Here is a 24,966-nt window from a genome sequence, read left to right as displayed (position 1 = left end):
CTTCCTGGCTTGAATGAAAAAAAAAAAAAAAATATATATATATATATATATAGAATAAAGTAGCAAGGACTAACCTAGGATGGGGACATTGAATAACAGGCAAGAAAAATTTTAACTTCAAAGTTGCAAACTGAAGTCACTGACATTCAATAAAAAAACACACAAGAGCCAATTCAGTCACCAGACTGGGATCTGCCGAGCACCATGAGGACCAGTCACACTGGCCCTGAACAGGAGGGACAAACTGTGGCAGACAGTGTGGCAGGACCCTGGTCCTGACAAGGAGCTGCTGACACAGGCACGGCAGTGGACTGGGGAGGGAGCAGCCCAGGAAAAAACACTGCTGACCCATCGCCTGCCGTGGCTGGTGGCACATGGGGCTGGGGCTGGCTTGATGTGGTAGTGGCCAAAACCCAGCAGCTCAGCCCAGCTGGCACCCAAAAGAGCACCGATGTAAAAATCCATGGATTTGGTGAAAAGACACTACAGTCAAAGCATGCCAAAGCTGTTGCAGAGAGCCCCGAGCACCATTGCTGTGCAGGGGCAGGAGCTAAGAGAGGTTTTGGCGATGGGTTTGCTGGCTGCTCAGGAAGTCAGGCCCACCCACACTGCTGGGGCACCGCAGCCACGCACACACCCAACCCATATTTGCAATATGTGTTTATTTTCACCAGTACATTTTTATAGCTTACTGTAGTTATGTCAGAGAAGGAAGCATTTGTGCACTGAGGACTTATATAATGTTCTTCGTCTTCAAAGTGCTTTACAAACATTAATTAATTCATTTATCCTCACAGCACTCCTACCAGGGAGATAAGTACTATTATTTTCCATTTCATAATGTAGAATCCAAAGCAGAAAACTTATTTCTTTCCATGGTCAGTGAGTGAATCACAGGTAGACCTGCAGGAGAAGTGAGGATTGCCAGCTTCTGAATTGGATCCCCCTCTCCCCAAATCTTTTTTAAAAGACTCGTGTTCTGACAGAGTCATGCCACATATCGGGATATGCCTTGGGTTTTTCCTTCAGTAAGAGATAATTAAGGAACAATTCAGTCTCTGATCCCCAGCATGGCATGCTATTCTCTACCCCACTGTTGCTCTGCAGCTGAACAATGGCTGTTCTATGCAGGGAACGGCGCTACAGACGCCCCGGATCAGAGGAGATCGGCTTAAAGGGACTGGCTGGCCTTCGTCTCGCTCCGCGGACAATGGGGCGGGCAAGGCAGCTTGGGTGCAAATGCCTGATGTGGGGCTGCCTCCAGGGACACCTGTTTGTAAATGGCACTGCTCTGGGCAGGAGTCCCTCTTAGCTGAAGTCACTCACACCCAGCATACCTATCTAGAAATTTCATGTAGTAGGAAAATTGCTGTGGTTTCCAGTATTTGATCTCAATCCTAAGTGTAATCCTTTTACATTCACGTGGGAGGGATGCAGAGTGCTCCTGGTTCACCTCTGTGGCACTGCTGTAAATAAACTTCTTTCCTGTCTGCTCCTCACCAGTAAATGTGCGGCTGCTTCAAATGGCAATAACAGTTACTTTGAGCTGGAGAGGCTTGATTTCAAGGCAGCTCAAAAACCAAAATTCTGACTGGGCCTTCAAAGGAAGTGTTCAGATCCAAGAACTTAAAGCAAAATTGGGGATGACAAACTGGGGAAAAAAAACCACCCTAATTTTATAATTTCTGAGAAAGACAAGTTTCGCCTGTTACAATCCTTGTTAGTGAATACCTTGGTCACTCTTTTTTTTCCCCACTTTATGTTTTGACAGTAATAAAACTGCATAAAGTCCCAACTTTTTAGGTAGTTTCCAAGCTCAAAAAAGATGCACTCATTAGCAAAGTATGCCATGGCATATTGCAGAAGACATGACCATGTCCTGCTGGGGAAAGGCGCATACCTAGATGTTGTTGCAGAACAATCAGAACAATTGTTTAGTGATAAATGTTTTTTGCACATGACTCATCAACCCTTGAAAACAGGATTCCTTATATAATACAAGTGCTGACACAGCCTTCACTTGAGTGGTGTGACTGCAGCTGTATAATTACAACTTTAGATTTGATGTTATGGACCTTAGGTTATGCCATTCAGACAAATGCTCCATTGTATTACAGAGATATTTTTTCCTTAGTCATATTGCCCACAGGACAATAAGGACTATATTCACAGCTCACTGCATAGAAGTTTAGACAGGGAACAGCCAGCGGTATTACACAAAATGAGATTATACCCGATGGGGGTTAAATGGAATCATAAATGCCACTTTTTCTTGTCTTCTTTTTTTTCTGTACTCCTAGTTGATACTTTTTTGGAAGTGCTCTCCAAATAAAAGGAAGAACAATCTCACACTGAGTCTGGATAAATGTTACAGTTGTCTCATAACTGCTGTATTATTTCTAGCCCTTCCAAAATAATATAATTGTCCTACTGCTGAACCACAGATTTTTCTCAGTATGACACAGAACACTAAAATGTCAGGTCCTGACTCATGGTGTTTTGGTGGAATAAATAAAAAGTAGATATATGCTATTTAGAAGGGAGAACATTAATGAAGACGTGACACTGGGAGCCCCAGACATGTTTTCCTTTAGCTCCCACTGCATGCTCAGCAGTGCTCCGGACAACGGGCCACCTGTCATGGACCCCATCCTGGAAACACTTACCATGGATCTGGGTGGTGCTACTGGCACTGGCAAGGCTGGCTGCTTGTTCTCCTACACTTGCTTTACCTCAGGAGAATCCTACATGGGCCTGGGGAGGGAGGCTATTGTCAGGATGCTCATCACACATTCTTCCCATGGGAAACCAGAATGAGCATTCAGGGCTATATGAGGGATTGGAGCTGTGACTTCAGTAAGGCTGGGCAAGGTTACCCAAGAAAGATCACTCTGTATGCTCCTGGTATTTCTCCACTGGGATAGGCCTTGCACACCCATTGCTCACTAAGGCTGCCTTTCCAGCTGCAGCACTAGAACCCCGTATTTGACTCACCCTGGCCGAGCACCCAGGCACAAATATTCACACACTTAATCCACCCACACTTCTCATTTTCAACCCTGAGGCATCCACAAAAATTTCTTCTGGATTTTACTGGTGACGGAGGAGAAACTGGTCCCACATTCCCAAGGTATAGAGGAAACAAGTCTAATGCCCCCCCTTATATACCTGCCTAACAGTACATGGCACCATTCTAATGCCTTAAAAGATGGGATTTTTAATAAATATCATTTACAAGGCCAACAAGCATCTTTGCAGAGTTTGCCTCTCAAAGCATCAAACAACTGTGGATTGCATGAGTGGTTTTTGGTCTACCAAAAGGTACAACAGTTTCTCAGAGAGTTTTCTTGAATTAATTAACAAAATGACTCAAAACTGCACTAATGGTTAACAGCTTTTTTTTTTATTAGCAACACTGAGATAAGTTATTGAAGCATTTTAGTATTGTTTTACATTCCATTCAGAAGTGACCTAACTTGTAACTCCATATACATTTAAAGATATAGTTTGACACTTATTCAGAAAGCAACAATTATTAAAACTTACATACCTTCATTACCAGGAAACCTTAATATATTTTCTAATTACTTCCAACAATACTCTATTCCAAAGCACATGATAACCCACTAGAAGTTTACACATTTCACTTCAATCACAGGTTTTAAATTGTGGATGTCAGAGTTCTGTTCATTGAATTTTACTGTCTTTCTTGGTTAATATTGGAAAACCTGGCACAATATATTAAGCTAGAAATATTGCTCAAAGAATATGAAAAAAGATAACTACAGTATTTTTTCCTGCTAAAGCATTACAAAATACAGGACCATTAAAAACTCAAATAGAAATGACAATAAATAACCTTAAAAATGTTAAGAGAATTTTCACTCATACTAAAGTCCATTCCCTAAGCTTGCCAAACACATAAATAACAGAACATATTCAGGACCTCTATTTTTGTACTATTATGATGGTTTGTTATATATTGTGGATGTATTGTGTATACATATATTAATGCTTACACTTAAGGTATATATTTTTTTCTTTGCTGAAACAATTAATAAGCCTCAGGTAATTATTTATCCCTGACACTACAGGCATCTAGATAGGTGGGAGCAAACCTCAGAATTTCCAGGTATGCAATACTGTGCATAACAAGATCATCTCTGCATAAAGATATCCTAAGTTCCTTAGATTACAAAGATGAATTTGGTTATTTATTCCTGAAAGCCTGTAACATAAAATTATAATTGCTGTCAAATTAATTGTTTAAAATTGGCCTCTTAATAGGTATTAATCGTACACTTAGTTTTGACTTACAAGAATGTCTAGATTGCTCATGTTTATGAGTAGTTATAGGAAATACTATACCTCAGACACAGGAATGTATATTCCTGAACCAAAACACAAACCAGAGCATTGTCTCACTTTGGAAAGACCTGGAAACATCTCTATGCCTCTGCCTAATCCTAAATTATAATTTAAATTTGACCTGGATATGACAAAAACAATAAGAATATACTGTTTGGGAGATGAAACTTAGAGCAAAAATCACACAGCTCTAAGCTTACATCATTATTTTGTCTCTGCAAAGAAAAGAAAAGCCTTTCTGTGCTAGGGATTTGCCTTGCTGCGGCTGGCCACTGATGTCTGAAATCAAGGCACATACCAAGGCCTCCTTTTGCAAACACAATCCCCCTTTCAGATGTGGTGTTAGGAGGGACTGAATGCCTCCAGTCTCTCTGGGAATAGGAGGTACTCAGCACTTAGCTGTATCAGATATTTTAGGGGTTAATTTCCAGAAACATAAATGGAATGGGAATGTCACACCACAGTATGAAAAATGGTAACTAAAAGTTTTCAACAGTAAACAAAATGGTGATACCGAAATTATCACCTGACCGATTTCTGATACAACAAAATACAATCAAATTAAATTACATGAAAATAGCAATGAAATTTAAAGTCAAACAAACACAGGACCTGATTCTGCAATCCTTAGTCATATAAGTAGTGCTACTCATCGAGAATGAGGGATGCAAGGCTGGGCCCTTAGCTTCTGCTTAGGAAGTCAATGTTGATTCAGGCAGTATCTCTTCTAGCCAAAAATATGCAGCAAAAGGAAAGTAACATAAACAAGGCTAAATGTCAACAGTGTTTGCAGACTTACAGACACCATCCATTTGTTTGTACTGAAATGACTAGCGAACCATTTGGCAAATACAATGCTATTCACAGACCAGCCCTTTTATCCAGTAACACAAACTTCACTGGATCACTGGCATTCCCAGTTAATTAAAAAAAGGAAGCAAGCCATATGAGTTTGGTTTGATATTGCCATGCAAATGGCACTGTGACATCCAGAAGTGTGTCTGAAACCCAGGCAGGGGCCGAGGTGCTGATCTCCTGTTCAGCAGAACAGTTTATACTCTAAAAGCTGGCCTTGGACCTCCTAACTGAAACTAACAAACCTCTTCAAAAGCACAATAATGGGGTAAAGAAAAGTCTGCTGTAAAACTTCCATATCATTTCATTCTGCCTTGAAGGAAAAGAATATTCTGGTTAGTCCTCCAACTACAGATCAGGACAAAGCGTTCCTTAAGTGCATTACATGATACTTTAAATGGGCAGTACTACAATTTGCTGCAGTAGGATGACCTTCCATTGCCTTGCAGCTGTCCTAGGGCTTGGATATATCAGGCCTTTTGCTTCTTAATATGGATTTTGTAATTTAAAAGCTCTGCAATAAGGATTCAGGTGAAGCCATCACAAATAATTAAAAATCTTTTTCCGTGTTTCATGTGTTGGTGGTAGTTCTGACGGGGTTAGCATTATGATTTTTTTGGTTTTGACACCTGTGGCAATAAGCAATTTACAATAACTAAATTCACTATTTAAACATTGGGGTAGAGCACTATAATTACATGACAATAAAGCTGTAATAATCTGCCACAATTGATCTTCCCCTTGCCCAGCCCTCTTGTCTGCGCTGCAGTTCCACATTTGGAAGGTATTTCAGAAAGTTACAATGCTGAACATTTTAATAATTCTGTCCAATGCTGAAAGCTTTCTGCTGCAAAGGAAACTGAAAGTGCTCAGCCCTTTGCAGGATCAGAACTCCAAAGCTGCTCCCATGCATCAGAGGGGCCCTGCCCTGTTTTCATACAGTGGATGAAGTGATAATGGGGTGGAGCCTGTGCAGGAGAAAACAGCACTAATTGCAGTGGAAAGCAAGCATGAATGGAAGCAAATTAGATTTAGAGACAACATGGAACTAATACTTTTGGACATCATTAAATGTGGATTCAATAGCACTAACCCATTAAGCAGCCAGTTAACGCCCAGGACCATCTCTGGCCAACAGTTCTGCAGCCCATCAGCTCTCCTTTGAAAGCCTAAGTACTTCCCAAGTAGCAAATGCAAGTAGGGAAATTTTACCATCTTGGTCACAAAGCAGAGAAATTAAAAGCGGAAGAGAGAGAGAAGGGATAGGGTCTTGTCATAAAGGGTCTTGTGCACAAATCACAAGTAAATTAATGCATTGGAACAGAAGGTAGAACATTATTGTGATACGACTACAGGTATATGGGAAGACAAGCAGAAAAAGAGAAGAGCACAAATCGAAAGGAAAACAGATCTTTCAAAACTCAAATACAAAATAGATCTAGAATCTCCAAGCTTAACTTGTCAAATCAGCAAGGGCTGTGAAAGCAGAGTACACAGATGCTCAAGACAGCTACCAAGCCATGAAGCCATCACCTTGGGTCTTCCCTCCCCACTGGGCTACTTGCTGCCAAGCAGCAAGGAAAGGCCTATCATCTTCTTAGGAAATGAGTGCCAGCAAAGATTAACAAGATCCGCTCCTGGGTAGAATCACCTGAGACTCCAAAACCAAGTACAGTTCAGAAGTAACTGTAAAATTATCAGTGCTCTTTTTTCTTTCTGTTCATTCTGCTATATAAGGAGAAATATTACAAAAATTTGTGATTTTTCTCTCAGCAGCATTTTGACATGAAAATTTCTTTATTATGCAGTAATTATGGTTCTTTCCTAATTGTGTCTTTCATCCCTACAGCCTGAAGCACGATAGGAGCATAAATGAATTTTGTGTACATCATCAATCTCTCATTCTCCATTATAGGGAAACTGAGGACTGCTTCCACATGTGCAGTGACTTTCCAAAACAACGTGAGTTGGTTGCATTCTCCTCTAGAAACTAAACTTTTTTTTGTGCCAAGATTTTTGCTTAAAACCTGACCTACTATCTTAGGGTAAAATCTGCCATCTAAAAGTGATCCACATGGATCACTGAATAACCCAGCTTGTTTTTTAGGCAGCCAGAAATTCAACTCAATTAGCGTGGCCAGCAAAAGATGCAATCTCATCTTACTGAAGCTGAAATATTTTATTTCAGTTTTATTTCCTCTGTATTCTGACTACAGAAAGAGCACTATGCCTTGCTCTCTGAGTGTGCAAGGACTGTTATCCAATGCATCAATATTTTCTCTCGAGATGTCAACAACACACACATCACTGGCTGTAAAAAGGAACGCAAATGCACGGAGTCTCCCCAAACACAAAAGAAACATGAGAATCATGCCCTGAAATCGGATGCTGGAGGTGTGTCTCAAGTTTTCTGATCTCCCAGGCAGTAGGAGAGACAAAGGGAACCATGACTGGTCATGGGCTTCATGCAGGAGGAAAGGAAGGAAGGCTAATAAATGAACAGGGTGCTCCTGATTGCTAATCGGCAAGTGCAGAAACATCAGGTGGGATTCCCCACACTAACATGCACAGATGGAGTGTGATTTCATAGTATAAAATGTCACTGAGAAAATGAAAACTCCCCCAAAAACACTACTTTCAAGTGGGTGGTGTCCAAGCCAATCAAACAAAAAAAAAAGAGCTACTGACATGGGGATTGTTCATACTCATCCACTTTTGCTGTGAGATATTGAGAAAAATGAAATAATGTATTTAAATAGTCAACCTTTATACTTCTGCAAACACCAGTAGAATGACAGAAAAGAATTTTAAAAAGCTATTTTTGGAGGGGGGGGACGGAAGGACTCCCACTGCATTTTCGATTAAAAAATGGCTTAAAAAGTAGAACAGAGAAGCTTCTGTTGTTTCTTTTTTTCTTTCATACTTCAAGTCAAATCCATTATCACTGGGCAGAGCTTGTGAAAGGGATATGGTCTTTAAAATCATATAAACTCAAGCTATCACAAAATGTCTGTTGAACTGATTGGAAGATGAAACAAAAAACTAATGGAAATAATATGACCTCATTTCAATAATAATATTACAGGTTTTTTCTGTTGTTGTTTTAAAAATCTTATGCCTGTGAAAAAGCATAAAGAAATTTTGCACAAAGCAACTAATCTTAGTTTTCTAATTTTTTTACTTTTGTTTAGACAGTAATTTCTCTTCTGTATTTTTTTTCTTTTTTGTTAATTGATTGTAGTCCACAAATGGAATAAAAAATCCAAGTAGGATTTTACCTGCTTCAAATTAAATCACCTCTTTTCAATAATGCTGATTTTTAAGGATCTGAAATATTTCCAACTACCTAAATTGGTTCTTAGTGCACTGAGACACAGAAGTTTACAAGTAAGGCCACATGGATACTTGAGCAGATATTGGTTAAAGTAATGACAATATTGTGAAGTCACAATGCTCTAAGGATACAAGCGAGATAAACTTTGTGTGTAGAAATCAGACTTTTTTATCAGATCAACTACTACATGTGGAAAAGCAGAGAGGGGCCTGGAGAAGGGGTTATGGCTTTGAGCATCTACACTCCGCCAGTAAAGTCAAACAAAGCTCCCACTAACCTTAAGTTAACCAGAGGAACTACTGTTAAGTGCTTGCAGATTGAGGGTTTCGTTTTAAATTGTCAGGCTTTAAAACTGTTGATAATGTTTTCTCTTCTTTTTTTTTAACTTGAATACATTTTATTATGCATGTTGAGCTCTGACAATGAGTTTTCTGACGAGTTTGAAGGTTAAGTGAAGTGAACATTACTGAAGTTTTTGTGTCCTTTGCTGACTCTGCTTTTTAAAGTGATACTGTTTTTCAAAGGATTTACGCTCTAAAATCTCTTTCAAACAAACACCGTGCTGACAAAATAGGAGATAAATTGAAAAAAAAATCCTCGATCTCATTTGTTCCAAATAGATTTAACTTAAATTTTTGTAAATATGAGGTGTGTGATATGAGGAAGTAAAACTGCGGTTTTGTAAATTAGAGACTGAAAAGGGTAAAAGGCGGTTTTGTTTGTTTGGTGTGCTATTATTTTAATTACCTGGAGGCATATTCTTAGTTAGGCAAATTGCAATTTACACAACTGTTGGTTAGAATAGTGAAAATGGTCAAGGGCAAGTACTGCATGTGTGCCATTGAACCAAACCAGAAAATTATAATTAAAAAAAAAAAAGAAAAAAAAGGAGGGAAAGAAAATAAAAGAAAGAAAAAATAAAGTCTGTTCAACACAGGTAGACGCATTCCATGCACTTGGCCTTTGATTTCATTAATCCAAAGAAAGAAAGGGGGAAAAAAAGAAAAAAGAGAGAAAGCAAGGTTCGCTTGGCAAAGAATCCAGTGTTTTTCTTGGGTTCTTGTATCAAAATACTGAAAAGTTTGCAAGTTACCATGTAAATTTTTTAAAACTTTTTCCTCCTTTGAGTATGCTAAAGCAGTAAGTATCCCCTTCCGATGCCACTAGCACAGATAGTCTATATTGCTGCTACTCTAGTTTAAAAAGCAAGTTCTTTCTAAAATCCTGTTTAAGTATGCATGCAGCACTGCTGATTTCAATGGAGTAGACCACATATAGGACTAGAATTTGGCCCACAGGTTTTAACATTTAAAAAAATGTATTACTAACAAACATGACTAATTATATTTAAAGAGCAGCTTCATGATTCTGCACAAGTGTTTTCTGAAATGGTCTAAAAGAAGGTCTAAAACTTACCACACAAGTCAGGTCTCTTGATACATCCACTAGTTGCTGTGCTACTTGCAAGTCCATTAAAGGCTGCTAAGCCATCAGAGCTGTAAGCTCTTAGGACTGACAACATGTTCATCTGCTTCTCCAGGACCTGCGGACCCTGAACTTGTTCGGGTTTCATCACTCCTTGTGCAGTTTCATGTGAGGAGAGAAGATTCTGACTGTGCCACTGCTTTTCTGAAGCTTGCGGCAGCGGTGATACAAGCCCTTGTGTGGGTTGTGAGGTGACTGCACTTTGTATATTGTCGCCTCCTTCACTGCTTTCTTTATTTATGGCAGACAACTGCTTATTCATAATATCTGGTTCTGTGTCAATGTCCTCATCTTCAATGTTTTCTTCCTTGGAAGATTCCATATCCTCAGATGAAGCTATGTCAGAAAGGTCATCAGTAGCACTTTTATTTACAGAGTCAGAGAGCAGAATATTTGGGTCATCTTCGGATTGTGTTTTTCTTTCAGATTCATTACTGGTGCAAGAATTTTGTGTTCCCGTGCCAATAACACCAGGATAAACACCGAACTGCTTATAGAAGTCTGTTGTAAAATTACAAAAAGTGGATTCCATGTGGCTCGGCCAGGCAGTGCTCTTTTGCTCTCCCAGGGTCTCTTTATTTTGTCCTTGGGTCATTTTCTCAGAAGCCGAGTCCAGCTGGCTCAGCATGTTTGAAACTCCTGCCTCCTTGCTGGACTGCACAGAAGAGGGGAGCAAGCTCACTTTGTTCACCGAGGCTGAAACTTCTCTAGACTGGTCTTTGTTGTTGCCTATGATGTTGTCTTTACGTTTAGCCTTGCCCAAGTGATTGGCCTGGAGGTGCAGAGCCATAAGTTCCATGGATGAAGTTGTAAAAGAACAAAATAAGCAACCATGCCAAGCAATGTTGTCTTGTACAGTGACAGAGGAACCTGGCAGAGAGGCTGCATCGGGCCTTACCGACAAGTCCAGAGGTTCGTATTGCGACTTTTCTGTTTTCCGCTGTGAGGACTTGCTATTTATCTTCTCCTCACCACCATCTGAGCCCAGAGCTTTTGCTGAAAGCGGATCTGAGAGAGCTTTGTCCTTCATTTCTTTTTCTTTCTTCAAAGAACATAGGACAAAGCTGTCCATGAAAGCTTGCAAAGACCCTTGAAAGTTCACACCGTTCCCGACCATGTTCTGGTAAGCACGGCCAAGTTCAGAGAAGTGTGTTCCTTTGGAAGATATGTCTGAACCCTTCATATTTTCTGCAGATCCTTCAGATGACATGCCAGCTGCTTGTCCTTGCTGATCTCCAGAAGACAACATTCCTGACGTCCACTGCTGTGAGACCATGCCACCTCGGAAGTCAATACCAGGAAGTCCCTTGAAGGCTCCTCGCAATATGTCCGGTCTAATAAACACAGAACTTTTACTTGGTGTCTCATCTTTGTGTTCTTGACTTGCACTCTGCCCAGAGAGTGGCCCTGCTCCGTTCTGTCGCTCCCGATGGTGTCGTTCCAAGTGGTATTTGAGGGATGCAGATTGAGTACCAGCATAGTCACAATGTGGACACTTGTAAGGCTTCTCACCTATAGGTGTGGACAAAGAACAAAATATAAAGAGAGTTAACTGTACTTTGGTGTACGGATGAGTGAAGAAACTAAAAAATCAGCATTAGCTGCTTAAAAACAAGAAGATCTTGGTACTAATAATTCACTTTTAAAAAAAGAAACGCCTTTAATCGAAGACTAATTCATAAACTGAGTATTTCTAAAATGGGTTTCTAGAATGTGGGGCTATTCAGGAATGACATGGTATCTACACACAATTAGCCATCCTTTTCTTAATCTAACATGTAGAAAACTGTTGTAGAATTAAAAGCTATGATTATGAAAATGAAGCATAACAATTTCAACCACAGTAATCATTAAAAGTACAAGTTTTAAAAAAAGGGAGACAAAGAATGTAACAAATGGATGGTTGCAATATTTTGTGTATACAATTGCTCTAAAATTTGTTTAAATTATACACATGGAAACCATTTTTAAACCTAAAAATTTTATGGCACTGTTACGCAAGACTGAAATGAATGATTTAAGTCTTGCTCTGCAGTAAATCATGGATATAATTAGCAAATGGCATACTGCACAAGTAATTTATCATTATTTGGAGGGCACCATTCCAGAAGGATTCAAAGATCTGCAGACCTACTGCATTGTTTCTAAATAAAGAACTATAAATACAGATTCTATAAAATATTAATATCATTACACTACATTATGATTGCAGCATATAAGAACATATAGTTAAAATAAAAAGTAGTCAGTAAAAAAGAAATCGAGTAATAAGAAGTACAAAATATATTCCATTTCTGTATTTGAAATTAGTATTATCTACTGGATTTTGCAGTCCTTTAATTTTGTACTAATGACATTTCTAATGCTCGAGTAGTAAAATGTGTAATTTACCTCCCATAAGCACTTTTCTAGGTTTGGCTTGAATAGAGTTTTAAAACATATAAGATGATTTCCATGAATTAAATAAATATTTGAAGCCCACACTAAACTTTTATTGTTCTTCCTATACTTTCAAATAGGCAGAAGATTTTATATATATAATAAATATTGACATATCCAAAAAGAATGTACATCTAAGCAAAAGTATACCTAAATTTTTGCAGAGCATTGTTAGCAAGGCAGAATTTCTTTTAAAGGAAGAAATACGGAAATCCTCACTAAAAGAGACAGAAATCTGAAAGATCTGCAAGCTGTCAATACTGGTGATTGTTTCTATGAAGGAGCTCGGCAAGAAAAAGAAACTGTTTTCTCTAGGTAGCTTTTTTTTTTCCTAAATGATAAAAAAGACAAAGGCAAGCCTCTCCAAATGGTATAATGGAAACATTTGTTTTGAAATCTTCCTCCACAGTAAAAATGCTGTATAATATTATGTAGTTCACCAAACCAGCTGGAAATTTATCCGTTTTCAAATAACCTCAAAATCTGCTAAAAACAAAACTGAAAGGCTTTCAAACTTCTGTTATTTAATGTACAGGCTCAACTGAAGGGCTGGTAAATACTTGGGAAGCGGCTGCTCTCAGTGATCGCAGGAATTTACTAATGAGATGCAAGCCCGGAACACTCCCATGGCCATGGAGCGCTGCACGAGAGCTCACTGACCATGAACAGGGGTTGGATACATGCTGCAGTCCAGCCAGGGCTCAAGTACCTTACAAGCAGTGGAAATTCTAAATCCATAATGTAATCCTAAAGCTAAAGGGTGAGATATGAGAGCTTTATATCAAACCACATCAGTCGACCTTTTTAGAGGAGAAAAGCACAGAACCTCAAACAAGAGGTGCTCAGCAGAGGGAGAGGTAGTAATTAGCATGGTTCATGCTTTAGGCCTCAGTCCACACAGCTTAACAGAAGAAATCAGATTTAAACATTTCAATGAAACTTCTGAGTCTTTCCCAATCACCTAATTAAGCTCTGGCACTTCACCGATGAGGAGCAGGGGCTGCGTTTAGTGGGAGTTGTGCAAAAAAAGCCAGTTCCTACTGAACCACGAACCTGAAATGGATCACACCTGTCTGGGCTTCTGTGGTCCCAGGTGGACACCTGAGCACACACAACCCCATTGCAGGCCTTTGAGTGTAGAGACAAGGGGACAAAAGACAGTGGCTGTCTATTTGTTTGCATTTCTGCAGGGCTGTTTGGGAGTGTGCAAACTCTGACAGCTGTGCTGCCAGTCAGAATGGGGACAGACAGGAATGCTGGGTTTACAGCATCTGCACGCTGCAGTATTTTTTGAGCCACTTTCAGTTGTTCTGATACTTGTCCCACCAGTTACTGTCAGCAGTCACGAGTGGCCTCTACCATGACTTAAGTAGTTCAAGTGTTGCCTAAGACATAATGAGACTGGTGAAAAACAAGTGCCAGACTTTACAGGGTTAAATGTTCTCACTTTTGAATTTTCACTCCTCTTAATTGAAAAGCTCTTCCTCAGCATCCCCTATGCCTTTACGGAAATCTTTAACACAATTATATTGAGCACTTCCTTTTATTCTAATGATAGTTCAGTGTGTTTGCATTGCACATCAAGTGGCACCATCAAAAAGTGTGTCCCAGCATTGCAGGCACTGTGTCAACTGCTGGAGAACTATTGCAGGGAGAAGGAGAAATTTGCAATATAGGCTGTACTGATGTTGCTAAAAACATGCAGAAACTGCTTAAAGCAGTATCCATATGTAAAAATGGGAACAAGTAAGTTAAAAAACGCTACCTAGAGAAAATACTAGTTCTATTTTGTACTTCTAAAAGTACCTCCAGTCTAAAGCCCTGGGCACAACATACTCTTATTCTGAATTGCTAAGCCTTGAAGTCATTCCATTTTCTGCTCTAAGGCCTCTCCACGGAGTGAGCTTCCTTTCAGCAGAGATCTGCACGCAGCTAGCCACCAATGCCATAAGCATTGGACTGAAAGAAGACACTGACTGAGACAGTGTGATAAAAAGTTCAGATCTAACCCAGCCTTGGTGTGCTGCCTCTGTGGTGCTCCCACCCCTTGCATGGCTAGAAATGAGATCTAAAGCTGAAGGTCTGAAATTAAACTCAGTGTAGTAACACACTGTGCCACCTTTGCAACACAGGACTGGCCAAATAACATTGATGAAAGAGAGCTATTCAAAACCTCACTCTTCTCTTCCAGATCCAAATACTGGCAGTGGTTAGTTTACTTCAAAGCAGTCTTAAATGCTGCTATTTCAAGGGCAGGCACTGGGAGAAGGGAGTAGGATGGAGTCAATCATCTTTGAATCTTTTTAATTTACTCTGTCAGTATTTCCTAAATTCAGTAATTGTGCAGTTATTTAGATGCTACTTCATCCATTCAAATTAATAACCAGCTACACCCTGTGTAAGACCCTGTACAAATGACAAAACAGAGTTATAAACTGCTGTGGGAAAAATCCCAGTTTCACCTCAAACCAAGCCAGTTTCAATGGAAAACCCAAAGGACACTAATTTTCAGGATTCTATCAGCGAATGCAGTAGTATATGTCCAAAGCACACTGCAGGGGACAAGGAGGTAGGCTATGATTCTTGTTAGAAGACAACCTGTTTGTGTCTCATACTTTGAGGAAAGGTTTCAGAGAATTCATGCCAGTGTAATGACTACCCTGGTATTATTGCCAAGAGCAGTGTCTGGATGAGTTATTTAACACTTAATATCAGTTCACATAAATTAACGTTGCCATGTAGGAGTGAGGGAACATGACTTTTTCAAAATAATTTTCTGCATTTCATATCCAGGAGTCATTTTTCATTGTTCACAAAGGCAATGGCCACCCTGATCTTGCTAATTCTCTGGCCCTGTTTGCATCCCTGCAAAATTTTTCACAATGGAGTAGGATGAGAGAACATTCCAGCATGTACAATTAATGGAAACAAAAAATCTTATAGGAGTACCTTATCTGGGCAGCAAAATCACAGTTCTGCTCTACCTACTGCTCTGGTTTACAAGAGACAAGATATCTCAGGGGAACTATTTTATATCAGGATAAAGTAAAACAATAAAAATTCAATGCTGCTTGTAAAATCTGCACAAAAACTTGGTAGATAACTGAAAACAGACATGTTGCCCAGTAGAAACAGGTCTATTTGTATAGCAGGTTTATAAACAACCCAGCTGTATAACCTGTGCAGGAGATCCCCAGTCCTGCTCAGAACAAAATCTGACCCTACTGGTCAGGGGAACCATCTGCTACGGGCTGTGCAAGGAAACCACAGCCAGCTTATAACTAGATTTACAGATTTTAAGGCCAGAAGGGACAATTATGATCATCTAGTCTTATCTGTTCTACAACACAAGCCAAAGATCCTCACATGATAATTCTGGCATCAGAGCATAACTACATTTTGAAACAAAACTTACTTGTTTTAGTTTAAAAAAGTTTTGTTTCAACAATAGCAGTGAATAAGACTCCAACACGTCCCTTGGTAAACTGTTTGACTGATTATGTATTTTCACTGATCAAAATGTGTGCCTTATTTCTAGCTTGAATTTGTCCAGTGCCTGCTTCCTACTACTGAACATTGCTACATTTTTCCCTGTTAGATTGAACAGATTTTTTTTAAATTAAAAAGTCTATTTCCTGAGGAAGGTATGTGCAGACAGCAAAATAGTCACTTCTTCACCTTCTCTCACCCTTGAGTGGAACATCCTTCCTAACTTTTCAGTGTCCTTTTAAATTATGGGTACCCACTAAAGCTTTGATGAAATTTCAACTTCAAAGCAATTATATACAGTCCAAAACTGTGTTTACATCTGTAGATTTAGCAATCAACTAACAGCTCGTATTCTGTTGCTTCCCTGCCACAGTCCCAGGCCCATTTCATCAGTACCTCTAGTATTTTTTCCTTTACATATTGCTGATTTAAAATTCATATTGTTGAAAAGAGCCCACTTGACTAAGTGACTAATCAGTGCCTCCCCATGATTTTTAGCATCTTACCATTTTTGTGCCATTGGTAAATTTTATCAACAGTGATTTTTATATAGTCTTCCAAATAATGATGAAATACCAAATAGTCGGAGCTGAAAGCACTGCTGTGGAACCGGGAGTTTATGTGCCATTTCATATCTGTATACTGATTTTTGGGGGATTTTTAGTGTGGTTGTTTTGTTGTTGTTGTTTGTTGTTGTTGTTGGCAGGACTGTCATATAGAACAAGCTACTTTTATGAGAAGAAACTTGATAAAACTTCCTTTCATAAAATAAAATTAAATTAACTATGCTACCAATTTTCAGTTAGTTAACAAATTCATTCTGCAATTTTACCCCAAATTTATGTCAGGGTAGTCCTAATTTCAAGGTCTTAATATTCTTTTTTTTGGGAAATACAAGAATAGCCAGAGCTTTTTTTACCACCATGAGTGCTCTGGATCTTGCGCTATGTTCCAAGATGTTTTTTGGGGTTTTTTTTCAATGAACTTTAACGATTTGGAGAGCTCTTCAGTCAGGGTTTTAAAGATTTTATCTTTAAGTTATCCAGTCTCATTCATTCTAAAAAATATTAAAATGCAGTGGGCTACAGCATAACAGCCTCATTACTTAATGGGAGCGCAATTGTATCATTGGAAAATGCTTATGAAAACCATCATGCTTCTTTCTGAGAACACAGCAGAAGAGTATTTAGTCTTCTATACCATGGTTGATAATTTCTTGTCTGTTCTTGACCAGTATTAGCAAGATACCAATTGTTTAGCCTGCCAGATATACAGAATTTTACCCCATTTTCCATAACTCTCATAGCCATATACATATTTTTACTATTGCTTTTAGTTTCCCTTATCAAATTTCTGTACTTCTTCAAGATCTATTTAAACTTAGTGCTGTGAGCTTCTTTATTAATTTTTCATATTTAACATACAGCTTCTTAAAAATCTGCCCTGCACCCCTGCTCTGCACCCCACACTCCCTTTCCCCACTGAATGCTCCCCTTGAGCTTTTAAATAAGATTTCATGAGTTGTCCGTGGATTATGCCCTTCTGCTCCTCGTGGTGCTATTCCCCACCACAGTGACAGCTGTGCACCAGGGCAAGAACCCCAACCCCAAACACTTGGCTGCCCCACTTGCAGCGGGGCTGTGACAGTCACTCAGGGACAATGTGAGTTGCAATTCAACCTCACACGTTTCTTAACAAGCTACAGTTTGCCTTCATGCAAAGCAAATGAAATCAAACATCTTATAATTCCAGAGAATACAGCTTAATGAAAATATTGAAAACATTTTCCAGCATTTTTTATTTTACCATTGAAACAGTTATTGATAACCTATTTTATCCATTGTGCAGTAGATATTTTAGAAATGAATTGCTGTATGGTTTAATTAGTTCATTATTATGCCTATTCTTACACGGTAATTTCTTTTATCATTCTAATCATTCACTTCACACTTTTTAAACCAAATGGAATATCAAAGGTTCTGTAGGATTATTTTTGGATCCTGCACATGTTTCACCACACAATTAATCTGTTTGTCAGAAATACTAGTTAACTTTTTCTCTTTACTACTTTCCTTTACTAGTCATTTTTCTCTATTATATAAGATGAAACTACCCCTACCCTGTAATAGGACAGAATTTTGATGGTTCTGATTCATTTTATTAAAGATTTTTCAATTGTGCACTTGCCGTCACTATAAAATATTTTAATTTTTATAAAGTTTTATAATTGAATATTTTCCTTTATTTATATCTCATCTGCAATATTTATTTAGTCCTTTTACATGTCTTTACTTAGTTAAAATGCAGAGAGATAAATATGGCTGTTACTTTGCAGGGAAGATTCAGTACATTAATATAAACTGTACACAATTCCCCCAAAGCATATATATACGTTGTAAACCTGAAGACTTTTTACACAGCTGCTTATTGCTAAACAGTGCCTTGTCCAGAAGGGGACAATCTGTGTCTCTAATTGCTGTCACTGAAGCTGAGATTCATTATGTGACTTTCCCATTAAAATGTGAGCATTAATTTGTATAATGAAATATCACCCACTGCAGTGTTCATTAGCCATGCCCTACTGTATACTGCACATTGTTAGCTACCTAGAAACTGTAGTTAATTTCACTAATGGATATTTCCCTACTTAGTGTTTGGTAGGAAATTTATACTGTAACATTACCTCTTAAACTTTTAAGGAAATTTAAATTCAATCAATTATTTTCAACAAAAGTTTGGGATGTCATTAAGACAGGAGAAAAGGCATGCTGTACAATGTTAAGGATGGGAAATCTGGAGGAATCCAGAGAAATGAAAAGTCCTTTTAGTTCATCTTAGAAATGTAAGAATAAAGGATGTTCAATACCAAAATTGTCTCCTCTTGGAGCACACATACCCATTTTCCTTAATTATTCATATTGCTCATCCCACTACAAGCGCCTTCAGAGAATGGCAACAGGCAGTCTTTTTTTAGGAAGGAAATGTGAATTGAATTCATTTAAAACAGCACCATTTTTACTGTATTTCATCAGTTCATCTAAGCATGGTTTAAAATTGGCTAGTCACATTTCCAAGGGAAAATGCAGTAACACTGTAAATGCATATAATACATCTAATATATGCAAGATGTGTGTCACACATATTGTAACATACTCTCAGTCAATGGACACAACCCTGCCAAGTTTCTTCCTCCTATTCATCTCTTTCTTAGGTTTCTTCTGTTTAACACAATCCAAACCATCTTTCCTTTGCTCGTGCACATTATCCTTTTTTTCATTACTCAAGGGATTTCATTTTTTCTGTCATTCTGGGAATATACCTGAGCAATTAATGACAGCACAAACTCAAACTGGTCTACATCTGCAGTAGCTTCTGAGGGCTAATGCAAGGTACAAGAGGTGCTAGAGCCAATCTGAAAACAGCTCCTATAAAATGTAGGACTGTCCCCTGTCAAAGATAGAACGTAAGAAATTTTAATTTTTTACACTTAAATATTTCTACACAATCCAAATGCCAAGGCATGCAATGTAAAACCCACACCCACTTATTGTGTTTCAAGGGGGTTGAAAGTGCTCAGGAACACAAAGGAGATGCTCAGCCCCCTGAATGAAAGGACCTTAAGTTTCTGCCTCCAGAGTGGCAAAATGACAGCTCTGGAAGCACCTGCATATGGAACATTATAGGTCTGAGATACTCAGTTTTCCTTTTCACAAAGACTGAGCATCTCCAAGATTTCTGTGTCACAACCCTCCCAGCTGTATTTTATAGCAGGGAGGCCGACTCCCAAAGTGGGCAGGTCCCCCACATCTGCTCTGCACTGCTGTGCACAGACACGCCTTGCCCTTGTCCTGCCTCTCCTCCGCAGAGAGTTTGTGTGAGCTGCGGGGGCAGCACAGCCCACCTCGGCTCACCGGGCAGCAGAAAGAGCTCATCTGAGAGGGCATGAAGAATTCTGTCTGTCCTCTCTAAGACCCAAGGCTCGCAAGCATTTTGGCCTGAAAATCCTTCCTCTCTTCATTCGGGGCTGTCCCAGGGAACTGTTTCATCCATCAACTGTTTTTAGAGCAAGAAAGAGCAGAAACTGATTTCATGTAATTATGCCCTTTTCCTCTTATCACATGGGAACAATCAGAAATCATATCTTACTATCTTCCCCTTAAAGCTCTTCCTGCCTGAATATCACTGATTTAGATAAGAAAAATCCTCTACATTTTTGTGTTGGGACAAAACTGAGTGTGCTAAATAAAACTTTGATTTGTTTTTTCTTTCCTTCACAGGCTTGTTATGTGATAGCAAACTACACAGAAACTGGGACTCAGTGTGGAGTAGGTTGCAACCAAGAAATATCCAACAGAAAAAGAAGCAACCCAAGCCACTGGCTAATTCTTCAAAAACAGAGCACAGCTTCCTCCTCTTGTGCAAGATTAAGCTACTTCTCCAGCTTTTTTGGGCCAATTGCCACAGAAGCACCTCCTGGCTGGATCAGGCTTTGGGTCTGGTCTTGGCATGAGTACCAAACCAACCCAGTCGTGTGCCTCCAAACACACAGATGTTCGAAGGAGCCTGACTTCTGCTGAACTGCTTGAGCTCATCTCTAACAAACAGGTGCTGTGAGAACAAGAACAGTAATTGAGTTAATGTAGTGGAGAAATACAGTAAAGTGTTTTTTATCAGCCAGTTATATGATCCAAGCATATAATAAAGACAGAGTGTGACATAAAAGGCAGGAAACTGTCCCTGATAAGTATAAGCTAACCAATATTTGTTTAATAACTGGTATCTATTACATCATTTCCACTTAGAGCAAATCAACTTTTTATTTAATAACTCTAGTAATTTGCCAATTTACATTTTTATATTATTTATTAGGATCATTTTCAATATGTAAAACATTGCTTCACTTAAATGTACTCTTGTCGTTATTTACAAATACTTTGTTCTCAACCTAATGGAAATTGATCTTTACCTATTTTAAAATTATAATTATTTTTAAATATATTGTAAATGTTGTTTCCATAGGTTTTTGGTTTGTTTTTTTTTTAGATTTTGTTATATTATACAGGGTTTTTTTCTTGTTTTAATTTTCTTTAGTCAGTATTAATATGCGATTTTTATGGAATATTTCCATTGTAATTAATTTACTTTCCATTAGTTCTAAGGCACAAATACCAAATATGTAATCACTGCCATGTTTAACATAAGAACAAAGTGATCACTATATAATAAAACAAAATGCAGAGATGGGTAACCTCATCTTATTATAAAGAATTTTTCTTTGCCTTTCAAATACTAAAAATGTCAAACTCTTTAAACTCCATAGTTACAAGATTATTTTCCAATAAAATAACTACCATTTCTTTACTTTTACTGCATTAGAGAGCACACAAATTGGGTTTTCACTGGGTTTCTTCTTTTTTTTCCTCCCCTGAAAGTTTAACACACAGAGAAGAATATTCCTGCCCTAAATGGTTTGCAATCCAATCAGACAAACTACATTAGGCTGCCAAATTTTAAATTTCAGTGTGGTATACTCCTACTCCACAACGCAAAGAAAGGAGAACAAAAAATACAGTGAACAAACTTTCCCATTTCAACAATGATATTTTTTCCTTTAAATAATTTTAATTTTAAATTTTTCAAAATCAGGCCTCACATTCACAAACCAAACATTAAGTACTCGATCTGTGCAAGCACATAGGAGAAACATGACTGCTGATTTTGGGAAGGGAGGAAACCATTGCTTATCTGGTACTTCAGTCAAATAAAAATGAAAAGTGAAGTTTTTCAAGTAGGAGGTATAACTGGAACGTATTTCTTCATGCAATTATTTTACCTTTCTATTAGGAAAGTAGTAATAAAATTCTGAAATTCAATTAAAATAGTTGAAAAAGAAAATGACTCCACAATTAAGGGGCTCATTATGTCTGTTTCCAAAAAGAAGTATCCCAAATCTCCAGTTTTAAATACTCTCCCAAAGCCTACCATGACAATTAACTCTGGGAAAAAACAGGATCCTATTGACCATATACAGAATTTCAAATGATGTTAACAGGACCTGGGGATTACAACATTTTATGTCAGAATTTAATTATGGATAAAGTCTTCTTAAACACATACTGTGTCTCTACATGAACCTTGACATGCACATATGTACTCTCAAGCAAACAAAATATTATAATTTAAGTGGAGTGGCTAGAAATAACTAGGATTGAGAGCAGTCCTCCCAGTGAGAGACATACCAAAACAAAGTGAGTATCCAGACCAGTAGCAAATCTCTGTAGGGTAAAATGCTGTGATTGTTACTGAAACAAAATATGGGAAATTTTACCATGGTGCAAAGCATGATAAGTGTTATTACTTACAAGTACTAAGTTGTGTGAGTTCTAGTGGGGAGAAAAAAAGCAGATCCATGAAGCTGATGCATTCATATGAACAGCGAGAGGTTAAAAATGAGTATGCTAAATGGAACAAAAATAGTAACTGAGAAAAACATACAGAATCCCTAAGCAGATGCTAAGAAAGGCCTTTGAAGCAGTTAGTATAACTAAGTCTGAAACCAATAGGCTTATGCTTATTGAAGGACAAGGGTAATTGAAGGAAACAGTGATGAAGCAGGGAAGGAGACAGAAATAACCTCAACTGGGAAAAGATGATTCTATTAAAGTGGTCTTTATCCAACAACACATTCCTTGTGCTTTTATTTAAGACTGTCATACATCTTTCTCAAAAGACTTTCTCCAACTAATAAGTCCAAATCTACAGTGGGAATTAAGGCTCCTAGACACACATTATGTTAACCCCCACACACACACGGCTCATGCCGACAGTGCTCCGCTCACTTGTTCCTCTCACCTGTGTGTATTCTCAAGTGGACCTTTAAGTGGTGGGATGTTCTGAAAGTTTTTCCACAATATGGACAGTCTTTCATGGCAGAACCAAGGCTCCTGTCTCTCAGTAAAGCTGGCTGCTGGACTCCTACAGATCTCCCAGCTTCTTCTCCAATGTCTGCAACACAGAAATGTTCTCACATCACTTCAGCACGTCAGAAGTTGTTCTCACTAAAACTGCTAACACAACACAAAGTTAAACATGTCAATACTACACCTGTCTATTTCATTCTTGAAATCTGACAGAATGCTGACAATTCATGTATTTTCTTGTTATTGTCTTAAATTATTTCATCTTTCCTATCATCATTTTAAGCAGCATATGGTACCTTTATATACTGAATTATACAAGAAAAGAAACAGCTGTGTCAGCAGCTGGTTTGATTCCTTCTTTTGCTTAGTCCCTATTAATTTTTTCCCCAAAAGTTTGAGATGGTTGTTTTGTTGAATCTATTTAATTTATAAGTATTGTGAAAACCTGTAGGCTTTTAGAGGCAAAAAGTTTGCACCGGTGTATTAAAACCTCCTAAAACAACAGAATTGCAGTGACGGGGGGGGTCCAACAGCAGCGGCAATGTCTACACACAAAGCTAACCAGCTTCCTCTGCAACATTTCAGCATTGGAATTACAACAGGCAAACTAGAGAGTGACCTAATCGTGTGAAAAACAATGAAAAAAATTGGTCAGATGAGGGGGAATTCCATCTCCCTCTCACCCGCTGCTCCTGTGTTTTCTCCTTCAGTGTTCACAGCTACACTTACCCTTTGCATCATAACACAATGGGTGAGACTCCAGGACACCACTTCTCTCTCCTGATATAAAGAAACATTCATTTCAGTCATCTTGAGTGAGCTGCTTTTATCCAAGCAGGCAAAGAACAAAATAACTTACAAAAGACTGACATAAAAATTGCAAAAAATGTAGGGCATTTAAAAAAAATGTCATTATTCAAACCACACAAGACTCATCCATCATCCCTTACATAGAGGGTCATGTAACATCACATATAAGCACCAGTTGATGATTTCATGAAAAACCATGGCAAATGTTGAAACTGTGACCCGGATTGACACTGCTGGCACATCGGGAGCAGGACACATGGGCACAGCATCACACCCCATGCAGAACTGAGCTATCTGGGTTAGATCCAGGTGGGGAGCACAGAGTTAAAACCTGCATGCAGAATCTTGATTATTTCAACCATAAACTACTGACTAAAAATGTTCTGTCTTTACCCATTTGATATGTAACTAAAGCTGTCAGGAAACATAGTGCAGTTTACACAGCATTGCCTTTTAAATGGAAGTAATGGGACATAAGAAAGACTTAAACATTTGGCTCTAATAAAATCTATTCTCACAGTAGCAGAGACCCAAATACCACATTTCTGGAAAAGGTAACACTAACAAGCATTTCAGTATGTATTATAAAATAGTTCCTCTAAATTTTTTTGCTTAAAGCTGAAAGAAGGGGATGATAGAACTATTAAAATATATATATATGTGTATATATATATATAAATGCTTATCTCAGTCATGTATGAAATCAAGCTATTACTACTTTTCAAAAGGCAAATCTGATAGCTTCACATCACATTCTTGTTTAACATTTTCTGACTGTTCTTAGACTGCAAGTTAAGCATAATATTTAAGTTAGAAAGCTAGTAAATGTCATTTTGAATTATCTCCAAGTACATAAAGTTCCATACTACAGGAGTTTATTTTGTCTTTGTGAGTCCAGGAAAACATACATAGGTGTTAGTCTATAATTCCAATACCCCTAAAGAGTTTAGATTTTCTGGTTTTACTCCTCAAAAGTTGTATATAATTATGGCTTAAGCTGCTTTGGGAACAAAAATGAATTCCTGAGTGCAAAAAGATTTTTCTGAAGTGCAAAACACAGAATGCATGATGATAAACTGCAGGATTTTATTTTGGTTTTCAATAAATACTATATGAGCATTATAGATAAATATATAGATAAAGTTAACAAGCCACTCAGGAGGAATTTACTGAATAAGTCTACTAGTTATGTTTTGCTATATGTCACTCTAAATGATGGCCTGTTATCCATTTGCCTTTTATCTTTCTATCTAGAGTATGTGTGGC

At 38.2% G+C, this 24,966-nt stretch overlaps 1 protein-coding gene across 10 annotated transcripts in view; it reads right to left on the bottom strand.

The window, feature by feature from the left end:
• Nucleotides 1–24,966, bottom strand: part of ZNF536 (zinc finger protein 536) — a 344,840-nt gene that overhangs the window by 107,972 nt on the left and 211,902 nt on the right. For all 10 annotated transcript variants that reach the window (XM_032121776.1, XM_032121778.1, XM_032121779.1 and 7 more), the window contains 2 exons: nt 22,823–22,975; nt 9,974–11,554 (listed from right to left, as the gene is read on the bottom strand). In XM_032121776.1, coding sequence (XP_031977667.1) covers nt 9,974–11,554; nt 22,823–22,975 — 1,734 coding nt within the window. The remainder of the gene's footprint in view (nt 1–9,973; nt 11,555–22,822; nt 22,976–24,966) is intronic.

The sequence above is a fragment of the Corvus moneduloides genome, chromosome 12 (genome assembly GCF_009650955.1).
Source record: "Corvus moneduloides isolate bCorMon1 chromosome 12, bCorMon1.pri, whole genome shotgun sequence".
Classification (NCBI taxonomy): Eukaryota; Metazoa; Chordata; class Aves; order Passeriformes; family Corvidae; genus Corvus; species Corvus moneduloides.
This window is presented reverse-complemented; position numbering and strand designations above follow the sequence as displayed.